This window comes from Protomyctophum parallelum (assembly GCF_964188405.1).
Source record: "Protomyctophum parallelum genome assembly, chromosome: 8".
In the NCBI taxonomy this organism is placed as follows: Eukaryota; Metazoa; Chordata; class Actinopteri; order Myctophiformes; family Myctophidae; genus Protomyctophum; species Protomyctophum parallelum.
Window position 1 is genome coordinate 31,812,555 of NC_139703.1, and position 23,336 is coordinate 31,835,890.

The following is a 23,336-nucleotide window of genomic DNA, read 5'->3' on the forward strand; positions in this document are numbered from 1 at the left end:
TCCTGGAGTCGGACTTATGGAGGTTTGAAAATCCTCCTTTCAACTGGTTTGCACTATGATTATATTTGCAATCCCATAGTTGGAACGGTGGGCCGTTGCTATAGGAACCGTTACTGGACCAATGTTTAAAACTTCCGTAGGCCTCAACCATTATATAGACGGAGTATAGGTATATATACGGACCTGGTATATGACGCCACCTAGCGTCGACGTCCGTACGTACCTGGGGAAAAAAAGATTATTACTGGTCTAAAAGTTTAGCTTAGATGTTCATTAGCAGTTTTTAAATGTCTATAGACCGTCTATGTATAGACGTTGAAACAACGTTGTTTCAATGTCTAATCTAAGCCTGTCAATCTCGCCACTGGACGGACGGACGGACGACAGACAGACAGACAGACAGAATTAGCATATTTTATTCATGTCTGCTGTTTCTTCCCCTCAGAATGATCCTCATTTCTACACACAATAGGAAGTGACATCACATGTTGACAACAGGGTTCAGAGACACGCCTCCATGGAAATGAGGAGGAGGAGAGGAGAGCAGAGGAGTGGAGAGGAGAGGAGAGGAGAGCATGAGATAAACCCTGGCACACTCAGAGACCGAGATTCTATTGGCATGCAGGACCTCAATCTGCATGCACATGGCTTCTCACTGGACATTTGGATTCTCTCTCCATAGCAACAGAGCTGCATTACCCAGTTGGACAGTTCATTATCGACCTGCGCTCCGCTCTCGCAGCGAGATGCAGAGCACTGGCAGATAGAGACGAGTACAAATAAAGATATGGAGCGCAGAGGAACAGAACCTTACCACGATTACTCTTCAGCGATGTTCTGCAGGATCTTTTCTCCGTCGCTTTAAATCCCCCCACCCACCACCTCCCCCAAACAACAAACATACAGAAACCTGGGACTGATGGGGGGATGCAACAATATCACTCTTCACTTGTTATGCCTGAATCAACCCTCTGCATATCCTTTTGTGTCGCTTTTGTTTGTCACAGCCGTCAGATTGACCGTGGGTTAGTCTGGTGGAAAGAGCCCCCTCCTCAGCCCCCCTTCTCCCTCCTCCGTGCCACTGGTCTCTCATCATTCCCGGCTCGCTTGTTTCTATTTACCTCTGTCACGCTGCTGCACCCTCCCCTTTCTGTTAAGCTCTCCCTCCTTTCTCTTGCTCCTTCAAAGGCAGCAGTCTGCCTTTCTATCCAAGCTGTTCGATACATGATCTCTCGGAGAACGGTGTCTGTTGCTGCTCTGCTCCCGGTTCCCTTCGAGATTCCCATCTCCAGGACGGCACGATGCTCCTTCCAGACGATTGATCCCCTCTTTCACTTCCCCTTTCGCTATCCCCTTCCCCTCCCTCCCCTTTCCTAACCTCCTGCCCTCTGACCCTCACCCCCTTGTCCCCCTCCCCCCACTCACCCCTACTCCTTGGCTTCCTCCCCTTCGTCCTTAACCCACTCCCAAGCCCGTGCTACCTCTTATTTCATTTCACCCCCTTGACCATGTTGCCATGTGTCCGCTTGCTCCAGCCTCTCCTCGTCTTACTGTCCTCCGTCTTGCGGACCAGGGGAGAAAACTGCCCAACTAACTGCCTCTGCCCAGACCCTCACACCGTGGACTGCAGCGGCCGTGGACTGACCCGTCTTCCCGAAGAGATCCCCCTGGACGTGCGTAGGCTTCTGCTGGCCGACAACTGGATCCCCCGCATTCCCGCCGACTTCCTGGTTCTGTACAGTGACCTGGTCTACCTGGACCTACGGAACAACTCCCTCTCGCACATTGAGCCGGGGACCCTCAGCACCTCCTCTAGACTGGTCTTCCTGGACCTGGGCAGCAACAACCTGACCGAGATCCCCAAGGGGACCTTTGGGGAGTCCCGTAGCCTGATCAAACTGCGTCTGGGCAACAACCCTTATCTAAGTATGGTCAACGAGGACGCCTTCCAGGGTCTCACCTCCCTGAGAGAACTTGAGCTAGAGAGAAATGCACTGTCCACCCTAAAGGCGGGGGCGCTGAGCCAGCTGCCCTCCCTGAGGGTGGTTAGACTAGAGGGGAACCCTTGGGTGTGCAACTGCAACTTTGCCAACCTGTTCGTGTGGCTGATGGAAAACACAAACAAGCTCCCTAATGGTAAGTGAGTAACTAACCTTGCCAGGGAACCGTTTGCTTGACCTAAAAATAAACAAATTAATAAAAGTCTGTCTCCAGCATACATTAGATTATCTATAAAGCCTCTGCCATTGCTCTGTTTCTATTTATGTTGTCCCTGTAGGAGAGGGAACCCCCTCCCATCCCCCTCCCCCTTGTTCTAATTCAGTCTCTCTCTTCTTCCACCCCCGGAGCCCATAGCGTGAGAGACAGTAATAGAGACCGTGAGATTTTGCCTGGAGCGGAGAAGCCTGCCCTGAAAAAATACAAAATAAAGTGTCATCTCAAAACCAATGTTGACCATGATCCTATAAAGCAACCACAAACAGGAACTCATGTTGAGAAATGTGCTTTTGCTCACAATTTAACTGTTTCCACAGCTGCAAATCCTACAGTACCATCAACACTAACCATGTATCTGATTCTCCTCGCACCACCTCGTCGGTCTATTGTCCTTACAGTTCAGTTGAGAGTTTTTTTTACACAATGTAGCACTGCGTTTCTGTCAAAGCATTTGTCCAAATTGCCTGGAAAACCAAGGCAGCATAATTTTTGTTTTAACATGGGTTGGAGCAGTGAAAATTCCAGTTCAAAACTAGGTTCTAACCCTAATTAAAGCTGTAGCTCTACAAATCAGTATTAATGAGCATTGTATTCTGTGATCCGTTCTTCATGGCATAACCCATGTTTCAGGTCTATTGTGATTCACCCTGGAAGGGCGAGTTAGGTAACAGGGTGGGAGTGTCTGTGTGTGTGTGTGTGTGTGTGTGTGTGTGTGTGTGTGTGTGTGTCTGTGTGTGTGTGTGTGTGTGTGTGTGTGTGTGTGTGTGTGTGTTGCGTGCATGCGCTCGCTGAAGAGAAGCCCCCCATGTGTGCATGCAATTCGTGTGTGTGTGTGCGGCAAGTGCGTCGTGTGTATGCACATGTGCCTGTGCACAGATGTACATGCATGTGTTGTGCTGTTTGTACATGCAAGCTTAGTTTGTGTACAGTAAGCCTCATTTCTCACACACTTCTCTCTCTCAGTGTATGGATGGAAGTCTGGAGTACAACAGAAGGAAAAGGAGATGAGCGTGTTTCTGTGGGAGAGTTATACACTGAGTCCAATAAGCGTATAGAGATGATTCCACTCAATATTCAAAGCTAGTGGGCTCACATTTGTGGGGTGAGAAATGAGGAGACTGACCCTTTCAGTGTTCATTCTTGACAATGGAGACAATGGAAGTCCTCTCAACAAACATCATTAACATTCTTGGTATCTGATTATTTTTTACATCATGTACATTTGTTTGGCTATACGGGCAGAGGGAACCAAGATGCTATTTGCTCAAGGTCAGCATTTCGTAATGATATTGATAGTCCTTATAAATACAGGACACAACAGAGTAGCAAGCACAAGGCAATATATTAGAGATCCACGGCAGCGGACATGAATATAAAACTGACAGTGAAGCCAGGCCAATACTCCAGATTTGTGTTGTTGTATTCGTGTGAGATGCTACAGTATATAAAATAAATTGAATTTGCATGAGGTTCCTAAAATGAATCTCTCACAGTGTTGTGAAATGTATCCCTGCTTATATGTATTATGTTATTTAAAACAACGATTTGATGACCGCATAACATAATATCGCTTTCACTGTACCAAGGTTATTCTGTGGCTGAAGTAATGTACTGTCCCATGAATCCTGTTCATGTGTATCACTGTCACACTATACCAACATGGTGTTATAAGGAGAAGAACAGCGTTGTAAAAGCCACAGACAAACATACAGCCATCCTCTGTTATTGTTCTTTCCTCTGTTACAGCCTGGCCCTAGACAATGATTTCCCTGGGAAGATACATTTAAATAAATAATGCTCCAGATTAAGGTTCTGGTAAAAGAAGTTAGAGATCAGGTCAAACTGAGACAATTCGTTTAACTGACCTGATGAAAGTGTTATACCACCTCTGAACAACTCAATCATTGTCTCCACCAGCCGAAGGCATGGGGAGAGTATGTTTTGCACTCCGTCCGTCCGTCCGTGTGTCCGTGTGTCCGTGTGTCCGTCCGTCCGTCCGTCCGTCCGTGACCAGCTAATCTCAGCCACCGTTAACCCGGTCGATGCCAAATTTTGCACACACACTCCCTGGATGCCAACCATGAACCTCTGCCCCAAACTTTCCAGAACGGCCTGTTATAGCGCCACCAGGAGGCCGCTTTGTGCAAAACAGGTTTTTGCACAGCACACCTACAGATTTTGTCCAAACATCACGCAAATTGGTACACAGTCTCTCTAGAGCCATTCAACCAAACCGGTCTTTCATATTTCTCACACTCCATCCTGATTGGTTAAGATTGGCTTCCAAAGTTCACAGGAGTGCTCAGTTTCAAACAAAATGCTGCAAATCATGAACACATCGCGTGATTTCCGTGAAATTGTGCACCCACATTCCCACTAGGCCGAGGACAAAATGCCACATCAACAATTTCAACTCAGCCTCAAGGTGGCGCTATAACTGGCCGAAAAGTGTTTTTACCTCTAACTGCACGGATCTGTGGATAACCTGGTGGAGACCTGTGCCCAGAAGGGCACTTTTTCTAGTTGTTCATGTTTTCATTAGATGCATATACAGTAGCCTACATTGTACAATGGCTTTTCATAGACAGCTACAATTTTACTTAAAATAAAAAGGAAAAAAAGACAACTTTAATTCCCACATATGTAGCCATTCCTCTCACAGAACTGTATGCGTGCAGACAATTGCTGACGGCTACAAACAAAACACCAAAGTAGGCCTACATCTTTGGGCCTTGCTGTGCCCTGCTATTGGCACGTTCTCTAGCTCCTCTCTAGTGGCATCCTGCATTCAGTCTGAAAATAAAGTTTAGGACAAACAGAAGAAGAAGTTCATAAACTGGCAAGAACACCTTATTCCCCCAAGTAATAAGAGACAGCAAACACATTCATCATGATCGAGTTCCTGGTGTTGTCTGCTGCATGGTGTAATGAATTGCATTAGCAGCACTGGCCAAGCGCACATCATCACCTAGAATGAAGCCAAAGGAGGATGCAGCCAAGGCCTTGGCATGTCTGCCAACTGGGCCCACTATCTACAGTATACTCGAGTTAATAACGTACATCCCAGCTTGCATCTAGCCTATATTATGTGCTTATGTGCAGTTTATTGTCTCATCACTGACTGTTTATTTTATGACCCCCAGATAGCAGACCACAAGCTAGAGGCAATTTACAATTTACAATTTAGGCATTTAGCAGACGCTCTTAATCCAGAGCGACTTACATTTAAGCAAGAACAAAAGCATGGGAATACATCACATAAAAGCATTTATCATGAGACATGCGTAAGCTAAGAAGGTAACAGTGGAATATCTATATGATGAAACTATACATACACTATACATAATAAACTATACATATTCACTACTATGCTATACATATGTACTATGGCGTGCTATGACTATATACAATACAATTATAGTGCTGTCTACATAACATGCTATAAGTCTGTGTCAAATGCTATCTAAGCCAACAGAAATGCTATCTAAGGGGTTAGAGGCAAAACAGAGGAGACACGTTATGTACAATCATGCACACAATTAAATATTAAGGTGGTGCATGCAGCGTCACCGGGGCAGGGCACACATCATACTGGTTTCTTAACCCATTAAGACCTTTTTTATTTGGTGCCGCGATTATGAATTGGATTTATCTATAGGATAGTTTCCTTCTGAGATTTACATCATGGGTTTTAAACCAGTGCATGGTCCGCGGAATGCTAACCCATCTGCTGCCACCTGGTGGACACAGAGCCAACCGCAGACTGCCAAGCCGTTTGTAGTGTAACACACGCTGGAGTCACATCCTGTTTGGGCAGCCATCTTAGATGCTAAATAATAGCGTCAATGCTAGCAAGCTAAAATGTAGCCATCCTTGCTCTAGAAAGCGCCAATGTTCCCATCTAGATCACCGGATAATCAGCAAAGACCTCCGAACATTGCATGTTTTATCCAAACCATGGGGAGCTCCGTAGATTTCGAGTTATTCCGCTTTTTAGTCAGCCTGTATAAAGGGAGAGCGGCTGTGCAATCCAGTCTAGGATCACTAAAGAAGGAAAGGCCAAGCCGAAAAGAAAAGAAAGAAAAAATAAATCAGCGATCCGTTTTGATATCAATAATAAAGCTTATCAGACAGAACGTTACTCCAGAAGCAGTTGCCAGTTGGATTCCAACTGGCAGAGTTAATTTTCTAAAACTATCAACATTGACCATCATCTTCAGTTTAAAAGTGCTTTAACACAATACACAACCAAGTTGAACCAACCAAATGTAGCCTAGTTATTAACAACTGCTTGAACAAAAGCCAGATGTAGGCCTATTTGACAGTGCAGTGCAGAAACATAATTGCCTTGATGCATAACGAGCGTCAACGAGCATCAGCCCATCGGCAAAACAAAGGAAATACTGCCAATATAGTCAACAGTCTGTCTTACTAACTTCATTAAATTCACACACACACACACACACACACACACCCACACACTCACACACACACACAATTTCGGGACTGCCCTGTGAGATGCGGGACGGGTGGTCAGCCCAACCGACACAATAGTGGTGGTCCCCAGGTTGCTCTTAGTCAGGATGGTGGTCCCTGGGTCAAAATCGCATTTACTATGAAAACCTGCATTTCCGCCAGTCACACCCGCCTCCATAATGGTCACGCCTCATGACATCACACCTTCATATAGTCAATAGTCATGCCTTGTGACATCACGCCTCCATATATGCATAAATTGGGCCGGCCAGCAACTCACATCTGACCTCAAACCCTTAGATCTCCATATATGGAGCTGACCTGTTCTGACCTCTGACATTCCATATTGATCCAACCCCACCGGTCCTTTCTGTTCTGATATTCCATATGTTGATCTGACCTCATCAAACCCTGTACACTCAAGACATGCTTCATTATGGCCAGTACAGAATTAATTCCATATGTTGAGCAGGCTATAAGCTCAACCACTTAAAGTTTAAGCGGTTTAAGTCTTAAACCCTATAATATACTTAACTAGAAAAAGTGCCCTTCCGGGCACAGGTCTCCACCAGGTTATCCACAGATCCGTGCAGTTAGAGGTAAAAACACTTTTCGGCCAGTTATAGCGCCACCTTGAGGCTGAGTTGAAATTGTTCATGTGGCATTTCGTCCTCGGCCTAGTGGGAATGTGGGTGCACAATTTCACGGAAATCACGCGATGTGTTCATGATTTGCAGCATTTTGTTTGAAACTGAGCACTCCTGTGAACTTTGGAAGCCAATCTTAACCAATCAGGATGGAGTCTGATAAATCTGAAAGACCCGTTTCGTTGAATGGCTCTAGAGAGACTGTGTACCAATTTGCGTGATGTTTGGACAAAATCTGTAGGTGTACTGTGCAAAAACTTGTTTTGCACAAAGCGGCCTCCTGGTGGCGCTATAACAGGCCGTTGTGGAAAGTTTGGGGCAGAGGTTCATGGTTGGCATCCAGGGAGTGTGTGTGCAAAATATGGCATCGAAAAACTTGTTTTGCACAAAGCGGCCTCCTGGTGGCGCTATAACAGGCCGTTCTGGAAAGTTTGGGGCAGAGGTTCATGGTTGGCATCCAGGGAGTGTGTGTGCAAAATTTGGCATCGACCGGGTTAACGGTGGCTGAGATTAGCTGTTCACGGACGGACACACGGACGGACGGACGGAGTGCAAAACATACTCTCCCCATGCCTTCGGCTGGTGGAGACAATTAACCGGAGGCCCCCAGGGCATATACTAGTCCAGGCCTCTTCCTTTATTCTCTTTCTCTCTACTACACTATATCTTCGCTGGAAATAAACAATCTATGAGCTCACGTGTTGCAGCTCACATGTTGCATTGTTCTAATTAATTGGAACAATGAATTAAGAGTTTATATACCATAGTACATGCATACAATTTCCTTATCTGGTTTCAGTATTTATTTATGATGTATTTTCTCTATTATTGAGGTGTAGCTGTAGCGGTCAATTTGTATCGGGGTATAGGGAGGGGGACGCAAGACAGGAGGTCGCAAGACAGGTAGGCAGGAGTTACAAGACCAAATGTATTTCCGTGGGTCCCCAGCCAAAAACGTTGAGAACTCCTGCTCTAAGGTTCATGTAGTTAAGCCTGATTTATACTCTATTGTGTGATTGTCTCACGGTGAAAATTGCCAATCTACAAGCTCACAACGCGTCTCGAAGGTACACTGGAGTGTACGCGTAACTAGCCCTGTGATAGTTTTTGTCAAATAGTCACTGCAGAGTGCAGATCCTGCTCCAGCCTCCAAGCAGCGGTGGGGGCAGGTGGGGTATTCGGGTTCACGCACATATAGTCATCATATCGGCAGACCTGATTAACGTAATGACCGATCGCTGGCAGGGGAAAAATGTAATGTTCTGTGGAGTGATGCATTGGAAGCGGTTACACAACAACAGATGTGAACTCATTAGGAAATGAAACTGATTTGATAAGCTTCTCAGCAGTGATGGGCAAGCTACTTGGTAAATGTAGTAAGCTACACTACCAGTTACTCTCTATTAAATATAGCTCAACTACAACGAAGCTATCCCCAGATAATTGTAGCAAGCTACACTATAAGCTACATGGCAAAAGTAGCTAGCTACATGGACACTACTCTTTTTTTAAATATTTTTTATCAACTTCATGATCAAGTTTCCACCGAACAAATAGCCTAATAGGCAGGCAAAAATGCTGAGTTTGATTGTTTATTAAAAAACAAACTGGAAACAAGCCCTCTGTCTGGCTTTTGGTGTCAACTTTTTCACATTTACTTGTATTAATGTACCTTACGGTGTCAGGAGCCGGCTGATTCATGTGTTCAGTGTTGGGAAAGTTCTTTTTTTTATTAACTATAGTTCAGTTCACAATAAAGATTTTTTAAAGGAACTAATTCAGTTCATAATTCAACATTTTGAACTAAAGTTCATGGTTCCAAAAAATGAACGATTGTAACATATAGCTTTTGTTGAAAGCTACGTCACTACTTGGGTCTAAAAATAGCTACACTACAAAAAACGCTACTTGGTTCAAAAGGAGCTAAGCTACCATCAAGCTACTGATAAATGTAGTTAAGCTATGTAGCTTCGCTACTTGTAGCTAGCTACTGCCCAACACTGCTTCTCAGTATGCATTGACACTCACACTCATCATCCATGTGGCTGGCTCAACCATCATACAACAAATCACAATGATAAAAATCTGTATAGAGCACAGCTATGAAAAGAGCCAAATCCCTGGGACTCTCAATTGATAATAAAATCAAAAATCAAAAGGAAATTGTGAAAAGGTTATCACCTTGAGGGATCTATATGGTTCCTAGCCTGCATAATGTACCAGGTGCACAGTACAAGCGGTATACCCAATTCCCTTTCCATTTCTCACTTTGTGATTTCCCCAGCGATGGAGTCCAGGGAAGAGTAAACGTTTGTGTTTTCATAACTTTGATTACTGTAGGCCAGTGTGCTGAGTGGGTGGTTTGAATAATGAACAGGAAAAATATTTTCTTAAATGAAATTTGATCTCTCGCTGCTGTTTCAATTGATTATGTGTGATATAATTACCAACACCTTGAGTTGGGTTTGATTTTCATCTGGTGATGAAAATGCAGCAGGCAATGCTGCATAGTTGATAAGATAAAGGATTAACATGTTAAAATGAAACACTGACACGATTTACATGCACGCACGTACACACACACACACACACACACACACACACACACACACACACACACACACACACACACACACACACACACACACACAAACTGCTGCCATATGTTGCTCAACCTGACAATGAGCATGTTCAGACAAAGTAATCAGACCCTTATCAATGTTTAGACCTATAATATTAGATGCTATTCACACACGTTTCTTTTTTGACATCTTCATCCAGCCAATCAGGAGCCTGTATGTTTCACGCCGGTGACTAATGTAAACATGATCTGCGGCTTTTGGTTATGGGTGAACAAAGGCCATGAATAATTCACAGCGACACAGTTGTACGCCACATTGGGCAGGGTAATCGGAGCCAGAGCTGCCCCTTGGGGTAAGGCAGGCCAACTCCCATGAGAGACCATAGACTGGGGGCCCGACATAGCACTACTTTCATAGTCATCAACGCATGCAGTTCCATGCAGTGTACAGAGGACCAGTTCATGTGACGAGGTCAAAGTCTGAATTTTCTTTCACAGACTATTGAGTTGCTCCCTGGTGACCGGCTGTGCCGCATGAGCACCCTCTGAAAGTATGATGCCATGGCCCTGTGCTGTGCTGTGTATCTGTAGCACACATGATGGCATTTGCCCTGCATTACTCGCTATCTTTTCAGCCCACAGGCATGTGATGCGAAAAATATAGTTTCCAAATTTATGAGCTGAAGGCTTCTTCTACCCTGGCCTCATTCTAATGTTTATTTAAAGTCGGGAGGTGGGAGAGGGTGTTGACAGAATTACAGTGCACGGTGGTATGAGCTCGATGCATTTATAGTGCTTGGAAAAACAATCTGCCCATGTGAGACATATCGTTACACCGGTGCTGGGTTTTCAACGTTTTTGGCTGGGGTCTGCAGGAAATGCTTTGGCCATGTCTCGCCAAACCCCCATTTGAAAATCTATTGTGCCAGGGACCCCCAGATGAGAAGATTTGTGTTAAAACTAACCCAACATTTTCTAAAATGTTCAAGCGGTTTCAAAAATAGAGCACACGCTTGCATGAAGTGAAGCATTGTGAGCTTTGTGGGTCACAACCCACAGGTTGAGAACCCCTGCTGTAGAAGACTGAATGTGTTTGTGGTCTTTGTTTTTTGGAAACGAATTAGTGAATCAAGTAAGGTAATATTATTAATACATTCAATCAGTACATTATTAGCTAGATGCGATGGGGGCATGGTTTGCAAACTTCGTCGACTGGAATCCCCCAGGGGTCTATACTAGCGGCTCCCTCTTATTTTCCCTATACACCCAATATATTCGCTGAAAACAGCCAATCTAACTGTAACAACATGAGGCATTATTACAGTAGCCTAAATTGTAAACTGATATTTCTTCCGAATGTTCGCTCCAGAATAGAGATGTTATGGGGTTCATATGGTCTCTGTTTGCCTCTCTCTCTCTCCAACTTTCACTCTCTCACACTTGTCCCTCTCCCAATTAGCAAGTGCTGTTTCCACGCCTCCCCTTCCCTAGACTCTCCTTCTGTGACTGCGACTGAATAATTCCCTATCTCTCTATGTAATTATCTCTGTCTCATTCTGTTTCTTGCTGTCTACGGCATAGCACAGGCCTTGAGAGGCACAACCGTCCCGTGAAGTGTCGTGAGGTGGGGAGTGATTTGATTTCATGAGTCACTGACACCAGCCTGCCGCTGTATTCCTTGACAGATTTTGAGACAGTGGCCCACACCAAAAGTGTACTGTGTATAAGATAGCACCTGTGAGTCTGTGAGCCTGACGTGAGCATAAACATGAGTGCCAAGTTGTTTCCGATGTGGGCCTGTGGACGTAAAACGGTCGGTGATGAGGGCTGCTCATGATAATCTGTGCTGAGATCAATCAGGATAGGCCGGATGGCGATATTGGGAAGAAGGAGATCGAGACAAGGCTCCGATATCGGTCACAGCCAGGTAGATCAATCTGACTGGAGACAGTGGTGTGTGCCACTGGTGGATAGCCTATCCCCCAGGCTGGCAGTAATCCTAAATGTAATCCATCAACTGTCTACACCGGGGCTGTAACCTAGACTGTGTGCGGGTGGGTCGACATAGCACCTGATAGTGCAGGGCTTTGATTTGCTGGAGTAGCCATATGATATTCTAGAATCACATTCTGTAATCTCAGTAATTTGTAACTCAACACACTGGCCTGTGAGGTTCCATGAGGCAGGTGTAGCTAAGTTGCCAGCAATGCCCGTTAGCATCACAAAGTTATTAATATCTATATGTTGACAGTGAAGACAGACAAATATGTAAAGGTTGACACGTCAGACATTATGGCAGGATGATTATAAAACACAATATTGCTACTAATGCTTTGGTATATGGATTGGAATGTACATATACTGTATCCATATACTAATATTGATGACATCAGGGATCTCCATATATGGGCATAATTGCGACAGCAGGTCGCATTTACTATGATATGATCCCTGATTTACTAACATCCCTGATGATGTCATTGTGATGTCACGAGACCATGGGCACAATATATATGGGGGCTTTCCCCATGTATAGAGATTTTGATGATGTCATAGTGATGTCACGAGACCTGGGCACAATACAATATATTGAGTGACAAAAAATGCAATATTTCATTTCAAATGCAAGATTTCAACTGCAACGTCATCCACCGACGAGAACAGATACAGTAAGTCCATACTTAGATTGAGAAAACGGCCCATGGTTGCACTTTGCTTTGGAGCTTGGCTCTGATGTGCTGTGTCAGATACAGGTTGTTGCCACATCTATAGGCCTATAGTATAGAGTGTCGCAGTCCTGCACCCTTTCATGACGACGCCAGGCCCAGGAAATGAATCCCAATGCATTTTTCCCATAGACATTTCAAAAAGTATTTATTTAAAGACCTTTTAAGCGTTGTACGAAGCCAACTCGAGTCGTGACAAATCATGACAACAAACACAATATTTTGGAGCCCCTATTTTGGGAGGGGCTTAGCCTATAAATAGGGAGACCTGCCACTGCCAGATAGATCAGTCAAGGTAGGACTGTGGGGGTTTGAAACCCAGGCCAATCTTTCCGGTTCTGTTGTAAATACTTTTGTTTTATTTTGATCCCTGGAGTAATGCGTGTTAAAGGTGAATAAAACACTTCGATTTTTCGAATAAGGACTCAGACTTGCTATTTTCAGTATTTTTGCACATTGGATCCAGTGGGTAGCCTAATCCAATACGTTTCCAAATAGAACACCCGAATAGAAATGTCAAACACACAGCGACAAAAACATACAGTATAAGTCACTTCGTCATTGACGCGACCCAATGGGTGTTGTTGACGTGTTAAAAACATTTGAAAAAATATATACAGTAAGACAGAAAGTATGTAAAGTAATGTACATGAAAAGAAAACAACTAAGAATGGGAATACATTTTACCCAGTAACACTGTGACACAATGTAGTTTGTCACAGACAAAACAGACAGGAGCCTCTAGCCAGCTAAACACGTTTATCACATGTTAGAATACCCACTCTCACTTCAAATTAAATAACATTAATAGTTTGTGGAACAAGACCCGTTCTCCTGTTCCACTTTTATCATTATTACCATAACTCTGACAGGGGTCACATGTTCTCACAGCAAACTCTAGTCTCTTATCTCATTAATCAAACCTTTGGGACAAGACGGAACCAAACAGAACCATCTCAGAGGCAAAGGCTAAGTCTCAGAGGTGATGAGTTACTTCGCCACATGCAATCGAGATCACTGTGAATATAAATAGTGTCCATTCATCTCCAGCACAAGCAGATGGTGACAGGGCTCTCCAAGCTATGCATCGAATCTTTCAAGAAGTTTTTGAACACCTTGGGGAAACTGAAGTTATTTCTGTAATGCTGTACTAATGCTTGCATAGTACAGTCTGTATTGCTTATGGCTGCATGATATGGACAAATTTTAATATCTATATATATAGAGGGTATGCGCAATGCATAAAGTGAATGGCAGATCGAGTGGCAAAGTGAATTTAATATTGTTTAAAGTCATTTAACACCACGTAAATCACCGTCAAGTTCAAGTGGACGGTCATGTGCCCGAGACGGAGATTGATAATCTCCGTCAAATTAGTGCTATGAAAACTGATCCATCGTCAGCAAGCCTAGAGGCGCTTGCTGACGATGGGCACATTTTATTAATGGATTAAATAGGCCCGGGCCAATGGATATTAAAAAAGAAAAGCTGAAATGAATATTATTATACATGGGAATAGATATTTTGTAAAGGATTTTTGTATGAATGAGGGGTGAACACTGTCATTTTTCTGTCATGAATGATGTCATAATTGTATCTGTTGCGCCCATGTTTTTGCTTTGTCCTTTGTTTACCCTTAATTTTGTTTCGTATTACTTACTTACTTTATTGTTTTATTCTACCGATGTGTGATTATAATGAACCCTATACCTGGAAACGAACAAACTAAGACATTCTGAAACTACTCAAAGAGGATTACCTTACTCTCCTGGAACTGTAAGACCCGTTACACTGTGAAAGTTAATAACAAGAAATGTAACAATTACGATATGTACTGTGATGCCCTACGTGACCCACCTGTTTACTGAAAAATAAAAACAAAGTTTCAAAAAAAATAAATAGGCCCTGGCCCTCAAGCTGTTAATGCAATCAAATAGGACTTTTCTGTTTGGATGTATAGGAAAGAAAGTAGTTTGCCACTTCGTATGCGTTTCTGCATAACTTCTGGGTATGATTATGTCACGCGCATACCCTCTATTCGATATATCGCAATACTGTTGCCTTTTTGCAATATTGATTATTTTTGCACATGTTCATACCTCGATAATGATACGATAACGATATGTTGTGCAGCCTTGCATCGCTCTATATTTATTATGTAGGCACATGTCTGCATGTTAAAAAACTGTTGTATACTGTACTAGTACTATACAGTATTTGTCTTATTGTTGTCTTAAGGCTTTATAATATTGTATGTGGGAATAACTTTAACTTGATGGTCTCTAAAAGCAATACCATATAGGCTACATAAATAAACAGTCAATGTGTTCTAATGTGTAACTACTAGTTTCAGAATTTCCTCTGTTCTATTACATTTAGGTATACAGTCACATTTCCCGTTCCAAATTGGGAAATATTTTAGATGTTGCATTTGTTACTTGAGTTCATACAGTATATTACTAGTTGAGTTGCATTACAATTTACAATTTACAATTTAGGCATTTAGCAGACGCTCTTAATCCAGAGCGACTTACAATAATCAGGAACAAAAGCATGGGAATACATCACAAAAGCATTTATCATAAAACATGCGTAAGCTAAGAAAGTAACAGTGGAATATCTATATTATGAGACTATACATAAGCTATATATATACTACTATGCTATACAGTACATATGTACTATGGCGTGCTATGACTATATACAATGCAATTATAGTGCCGTCTACATAACATGCTATAAGTCTGTATCAGATGCTATCTAAGGTCGCATTCATACCAGAGAGCTTTGCTGCTATTAAAACGAATCCTGCTGCGCATTGTCAGAAAGTGCGCTTCGTTTGGCAGGTGTGAAGGCTCATTTGAATCCTAATGCGCAGCAAATAACCGCATTTTACTCCGCCCAAAAACGTGGGTTTCGCTTCGCTTCGAATCGCACTTGACTACGATTCGGTGCAGGTGTGAATGCAATCCGCAGTAAATAAAGGAAATGAAGCAAACATAATGTGGCGGGTGAGGAGCTGAACACAGTTGGAGACGGAGAAGGCATATTTTACGCAGCGCAAAGATGTCCCATTACTGTGGATAGACGTGGTCGAATAAGGAGACTGAAGCCCTGATCGAAATGAGGACGTGTACATTAATCAATTGCTTAAGAAAACACATACAAACACTGCAGTGTAGACTATTATAGCCTACAGAATATTCTGTCTGTCTGTCTGTGCGTGCTGTAAACATGGAGTGCTATGGAGTGCTGTCACTGTGTGGGGACTGGGGAGTTATATCAGTGCGCTCATGCAGCGCTGTGCCTCCATGCCCAAAAGAACAGTGTGTGGCGGCTGCGTGCGTAGAGAGAGAGAGAGAGAGGGGGGGGGGGTCCCAGACGGCACGACACATGCACGTTATGAGTGTAATTTTATCACCATAGATTTCACTGCGTAGGCTAGTTTATGAATGGAACACATTGATAAAGGTCCCCCCTGCTGCGTTTCCAATTGCTGCGAATGACAGTGTGAAGGCAAACCGCAGCCAATTAAATATGCAAGAATTCCGAATCCCCGCCCATACGGATCTGAGTCTACCGAAGTATTAGGTGAGAATGTGACCTAAGTCTACAGAAATGCTATCTAAGGGGGTAGGGTAAGTGCTATGGGCCATGATGGAGTCTAAAAAGGTGGGTTTTCAGACTACGGCGGAAGATTGGGAGTGATGCTGCAGTTCTGCATCAGCATCACTGTTGGTGAAAACCGGTTCCAATACAGTTGCTTTTCAGGGAATGGAAAAAAAAGAAGATCCTGTGTTTGCTCCATTAGATCAATGTAGTTATTATATTTTTGTTAACACTTCATTGGTTAAATATTTATAAAACCCATAGAAAGACTTCAACACTTTTAACCTGCTGTCCCTATTTTGAGCATGTTATTATACAGTAGGTGAAAACCTTCCAAAATGGTGAAAATACAGGCTTGTAGACATGCTGTGAGCTTGTAGATCAGCTATTTTTTGGCTACTTTTATTCGACATGGTCATGCGATACAGCATAAAATAGTATGTGCTGTATGTGTGTGCACTGTGCATGCTGTGGTTGTGCTCAGTACCTTGAAAGGAATCTTGACGCAGCCACCCACTTCTTGTTTATGTTGTACTCTGCGCTGTGTTATGCCAAAATCTAGATAGGTGCAGGCAGTGTACGTGCATTGTGTTTATTCTCTGTGTGTGTGTGTGTGTGCATGCGTGCGTGCGTGCGTGTTTTTGACTTCTCCATTATTGAACAGCCTTATTGAATTCTTGAAATCTGGATCTAATTGTATCAGGGGTGATGTCTTGTTATCAAGCCTCAGTAAGAGTTCAGTTACAAACTGATTAATAATATAGAGTAATGTAGAGATGGACATGCATGGTCAAGGATATAAATTACATCTGCATTTTCCATTATGTATTTAATTGTGTTGTATAAATCATTCAAAATACATATCTGAATGTGTTTAATTTTCTTTAAACTAACTAAGGACTGAGGTCCTTAGGTAATAAGGACCATTTGCTTAAACATAAAATATAATATATTTGATACAGGTTGGACTGCCTTTTACAGTGGAATGAAAGATGGTTATATTATGCAGTACACTCAATTTTCTTTTTACAAAAAATGGTGGTAGAGGTAGCAATTTCTGTCAAGCATGCTCTGTAATCCAGGAAGCTCAGGGCAGTATGTGATCAGCACTTGAACCTGTGCCACAATCATCCACAGCATGGTATAATTTGGGGGGATTTGGCCAAATAATCATGACTTGAATTGGGGCGAAGTTAGCAGTATTTGTATACGGTCCTGTCCCTTCAAAATGCAAGACACATGTTTGTAGGAACCCACAACAGAGTCCCCTTGAAATCCAATAAGCCACTGCCAATGTCCTTTTTCATTTGAATGACGTCTGAGTAATAAACTACCAGGAGAGACACCAGAGCACACGACTCACTGATTTATCAGACACTCCTTCATTTGCTGATGTACTCAGTCAAGGTGACCTTGTCTCTCAGACAAGGTTTAGACAGAATGGTTATTTTGAGTAACTTTTTACATTAATTGGGTTACTTTTTAACCTACAGAATATTTTTTGTTGAAATGCATCCAGGAGATGCATTTTCGGTAATAACAAAGTCATACGACAGTACTGTATGTGCATGCTCAAATATTATTCACCTAGAATCTTAAATGAAAAAAGCAATGCTTTAAATTGCTGTTCCTTTACAATAGAGACAATGACTGTTCAGGGATATTAATTGGCTTAGATAGAAAATCAATACATAGATGCACATCACAAGACAAAGCTACAGTGCTAATGGACAGTGCAATACATCATTATGTACAATAAACAATAACACAAAGGGACTTTAATATAGGGTGTTTTGGTTCAGTGAATTAGTATGCATGCAAATGTCATAGGTTTGAACTTGACAATGCCAGCATGCCATCCCACCGCAAGATAAAATACAGTATGTCATCGGGGTGCACAGGTGGATCACCGGCTACTAGTGTGTCGACTGCATGGGTTCAACGGGAAGCTGGTTCAGTCCTGTGTTGCATGTGGCTTCTCCTCTCTACCCTCTCCTATCTAAATACTAATACGAAAACATAAAATAAAAGATGTCCTCTCTTATGTTATGTTACGTAACATAAGAGAGGACGTGCGTGCGTGCGTGATGTTATGCATCTCGACATAACATCCTTGAGGGTACACATAGAAATATGGATGGCATGTCTAACGTCACGTCTTCTCTCCTGTACAGGTGTGGACGGCATGGAGTGCTCTCTCCCTATGGACGGCAGACGTGTGTCCCTGACCCAGCTCTCGAAGGACAGCTTCCGGGAGTGCCAGGTCACCCTCACCCTAACAGATCTGCTCATTATCATTTTCTCTGGCATCTCAGTGTCCGTGGTGGCCATCATGACCAGCTTCTTCCTGGCCTCCACCGTTCATTGTTTCCAGCGTTGGAGCAAAGGCACAAAAGGCGACGAGGAAGAGAGTGAGGAGTGACATGTCGGCTGGCGGGCAGTGGTTCTCAGAGACGTGGCCTGAACTCTGACCTGCAAAGGCTCCTGCCATCTTCCTCGCTTGAGGAGAGCTCATAGAGTTATTGACTGACGGACTATGAGTCTTGGTTTTACAGCACTTGTTCCCATGGTGAACACCAAACGAATACTGATATTGTAGGAGGCTTTTTCTTTGTCTAAGTATCCTGGAAGTTGTTTTCTTTTGCACATGGATGAGTGAGACATGAAGCAGACATCAGTGGACATTCCTGAGACGTGTGTCAGAGTCTCATTAGCACGTATATAATGCTCTCATGCACACACCATGTTAGAAAGGTCAGAGCCTGTGGTCATTCCTGTATGGCCACTGAATCTTAAAAGGTACTAATGACCACCAATGTTACCAGGCCTGCAAATATTATCAATGACAGAAATGTAAATGAGAGAGATACCGCACAGTTGCTACATGACTGCCACATACTGCACTTCTTAGACAAGCCAATAACAATAGCAGCTCATAAGATATCCAAAGTTAGTCTGAAGTCATGTAAGTTGACATCAATCAACAATATAATGACCTTTTATGTGTCCAGTTGTCCACGGGTCCACCAAGCATGAGAGAGTGCCTGGAAATAATGTATCATCACAAGGGAAGGACATTGCATTGATCTTAGCATTTAGATTTTTGACATAGTGCCTATACTAAAAACATTGTAGATGTAGACTGGCACATTCTGCCATCTTCAGTATCTTTATTTTGGAATGCCTCAAATTGGCTCACAAGTATTGGCAAATGAAGATACTATTGCCTACAGGCCAGTGAGGGAAGACTCAATGTAACAGCAAAGATAAGATATAATGACAATTGAACCATATTTCATATTGTTGCTGTCAGGCAGAAACCAGCTAACTCAATTTCTTTATTTTTATAAATCAACACTACTGAACCAACTTTATGTCTGTGTTCGTTAAAAAAGTATTTTTAAATGCGCTTCTGACAAAACCAGCTAACCAACTAAATCCTCAAAATGTCTGCTAAACCAGCTATCTCCAGAGTGGGTGGAGTAAGCTGCTTTTTCCCTCTCCCCTGCAGCAGAGCATGATATTATAAATATTGTCAGCTCATACTGAAATTTGTCTTGCGACCCAGCATCTTGGAGATTCATTGTCAGCTGTTCTTATCAATGATCGACAAAACTCATCATCATCATCATCATCATCACCTTTATTTATACTCGGAAATACAGTTGACGGCAAGCCCTCATTTTCAATGTAGCTGAGGTTACAATACACAAATACAGTAAAAAACAATACATCAAACACAACATTATAAATCAGGATAAATTACAAAGGAACTTAAATGCAGAACAACCAGTCAGTAAAATAAATCAATTGAACAGGAGCAATCACGGTGGAAAATGTTCTGGAGCATTCCTTTGAACTGACCGAAGGATGGCAGGGAGCTCAGTTTTAAGGAGTTTTGAAGTTCATTCCATGAAATTGGGCCATTGACAGAAAAAGCTGTCTTGCCCAACTCTGTCTGAGCCTGAGGAACCTTGAGCCTTAAGAAATCACTAGAGCGGGTCTGATACGTGCTATTGTTCAATTCCAACATGGAACAAATATAGTCGCGGAGCATCCCAGCAATGGCTTTATATAAAAATAGGTGCCAATGCTTATCTCGCCGCTCAGTCAGTAATATGATGACACATGAAAGTATCTGACAATATATTGAGTCACAATACCAACTTTGATGAGGCAGTATTGCATTGTTTTAAAAGTTTTCTTCATCTCCATATATATTTATATTTATTTATTTTTATTATTTTTCATTTATGAACAATTTACATTTTGGAGTTAGCTGGTTTCTGCCCAACAGCAGAGATATGCTGTAAACTTTCCAGCACGGTTTGCTTTTCTCCTTGTCTTTCTTTCCTTTCTTTTTTGTTTTATTTTACAGAATAACTATTATATAATCAATCACACATTTATATACCAAATAAACCAATGTATATGAGTGAAATGTTAGACAATGATATAAACAATATCCAGACAATAAGTGTTGCTTAGATTGATAATTGTGAATCGTGTAAAACAGGTATCCAGAGAATATCTATAATCATGGAAAATTATGGCAAACATATTATTAGATTATGTAGAGCCGATGTGTCAAATACTGCACTTTAAATGGTTTGTAACTGAATTTGGCAGGCTGCTAAGTGTTACTGTAAGTGGACTTATGTTGTCTACATCTGCCAAAGATGGTCTAGAATAGGATCCACATAGAATCCATGTGGATGTGTTGTAAAATGACTGAGATGACATGACACTTCTTGAACACATACTGTATTGTACAATGTAGAATTGTCCAAATATTTAAATATATATATATACCACACACACACACACACACACACACACACACACACACACACACACACACACACACACACACACACACACACACACATGTAGCTATTATTGTTACTGAGACAGCACTCTTATATGGATTTGAACATAATTGCCAGATTTTCAATGACTTTAAAGCATGATTTCAACTCTCATTCAATGTCCAGATTGACTTGGTGTCTCAAGATGAAGCAGCATTTGGCCATATTCACACAGTGTACATTTTGCTCTTATGTCATACTTACTCAGTGGGGAAACCCCCACCGTCCACTAATCTGCCCTATATGAGTCTATGGACACGGTAAATAAACCCCTCTAATGTTCACCAGGGTGACCCATGTAGAGAGCATTCAGAATCCTAATAAACCAGCACCCAGAATATGATGCCCTACACACGCATGCACGCACACGCACACACACACACACACACACACACACACACACACACACACACACACACACTATTTTTTTTATTTTGTATGCAATCTGTATGATTAGATCTGCTTTAATCGTGATGGCTAATGCACTAAGCTGAATTATGTTCTTCCTGTGCTTCCAGAGCAAAGGTATGTTGCTTTGTCTCTTGGAATTCTAATAAGGCATGCGTAATTAAACAGATTCAGTCTTGACGCAGAGGGCATTTCAAGCCTTCAAATGCAGGCAGTTATTTACTGCTCGGCTGTAAAAAGTAAAACAAAAAAGAATCAAATGCTTCTCTTTACTATAGAGCTACTATAATGCAGATTGTTTTTACATTTACAGATTGCGGAGGACATTTAGGACATTCATGAGGCCTTATTGCTGTTAGTAATTTTCAATGAGCACCAGTTACCCATGAAAAGCACAGTGATTTCATGTAAAATGAAGACTCCTGCTCATGTTGACATAAACACATTGCGCATGCTGTTTTATTTTTTATCTAAAATTCCAACTTGTAGGCCTGCTACATGCAGGATGCTTCGAAGGCATAGACCCAGTGGCAAATTTCGTCCATTTATTCCTACGAGTGTTCAGATCAGATTTTTTAAAGAGGAATGCCACTGAATTTCACAGAAACAAAATATACCATCCCATTACCATATTAAAGATTGATCCGTAGTAAACATTAATTACTGTCCCCCATAGCCACAGACGAGGAAGGAGGGGGGTATGATGACACAGGAGTATTTTTATGGTGTTTTCCGTTTCTGGAGCTCTTACTGAGGTGCATTACATTTTCAGGTTTGAAACACAGTCGGTAGTTCAAAACCAAGACTCCCATTCCTCCTTGTCAAAATGTAGTGTGTCCACTAATACCATGCCAATCAGATTATGGAATCCCTCAATAACCACACAATTAGAATGAACGGTGTTCCTATTTGATGGGCTATACCACAATATATTATAAGGCTAACAGATTAGCCTAAGAGTCACAGAAATATTTTGTATACATATATCATTTTCAACTACTATGTAGTTATTGTATTATTACATGACACAGGGATAAGTTAGCTTCAAGCATTATGTTAGCATGACATTATTTTCTCTTACTCTACTGTTAATTAAATATCAACAGGTATCGGCACTTTGAAGCATGCAGTTTTGAGGATACCAAAATGATTCAGATTAATGTCTATTTTTCTATCAAATATCAATGAATGGAGCATTTATTCAGTCCTCAAGCAACCTCTGTCTATCACCTCCCATGGAAACACGGACACAGTGGTTGATTTGCTCCATTAACTAAAACACATCTTTGACATGTTTCCTTTTTTATTAATATTATTATTATTACCGTTTAATTTTTTGTGTTCAGAAAACTGTCAGAATAAGTCAACCTGTTTTAAAGTGACAGGAGAGACAGCATGAAGGTTACTGATACGGTTGAATGCAATTTTGTCATGGAAAAACCTGAGCAGAGAGTATTACTGTATGTGTGTCTGTACAGCGATGTTTAGTAAAAAATATAAAATCAAAGTCACATGTCTTCTTTTATTTTTATTATCTCCTCTTCAAACATATAAACGTGGACATTGAAATGACATATCCCGTACGTATCTGTTGTGCAATTAAATGTATTGTAGTGGTTTGAAATTATCTCTGATCTACAGCCTTGGATAATGGAGACTAGGGCATTAACGACTTGAGATTTTTCCCAGTCGACTTGTCGGACAGTAATTTATCGATAAGTCGAATTATCGTTTCTGGCGGCGGGGGGGGGGGGGGGGGGGACGCGGACGCGCGGGGGGGGGGGGGGATTTAACAGGGGCGGGT

At 42.1% G+C, this 23,336-nt stretch overlaps 1 protein-coding gene across 1 annotated transcript; it reads left to right on the forward strand.

The window, feature by feature from the left end:
• The first annotated feature begins 1,221 nt into the window (after nucleotides 1-1,221).
• lrrc38b (leucine rich repeat containing 38b) lies at nucleotides 1,222-23,062 on the forward strand. Its single transcript, XM_083772023.1, has 2 exons — nucleotides 1,222-2,136; nucleotides 18,431-23,062. The coding sequence occupies exons 1-2, from the start codon at nucleotides 1,509-1,511 to the stop codon at nucleotides 18,676-18,678; spliced, it is 876 nt and encodes a 291-aa protein (XP_083628149.1). The 5' UTR covers nucleotides 1,222-1,508; the 3' UTR covers nucleotides 18,679-23,062.
• Nucleotides 23,063-23,336: the final 274 nt, after the last annotated feature.

Coding starts and splice junctions, on each gene's coding strand:
- lrrc38b (XM_083772023.1), top strand. CDS start 1,509: ATGTTGCCATGTGTCCGCTTGCTCCAGCCTCTCCTCGTCTTACTGTCC. Junction 2,137..18,430: donor CACAAACAAGCTCCCTAATG/GTAAGTGAGTAA, acceptor TCTCCTGTACAG/GTGTGGACGGCATGGAGTGC.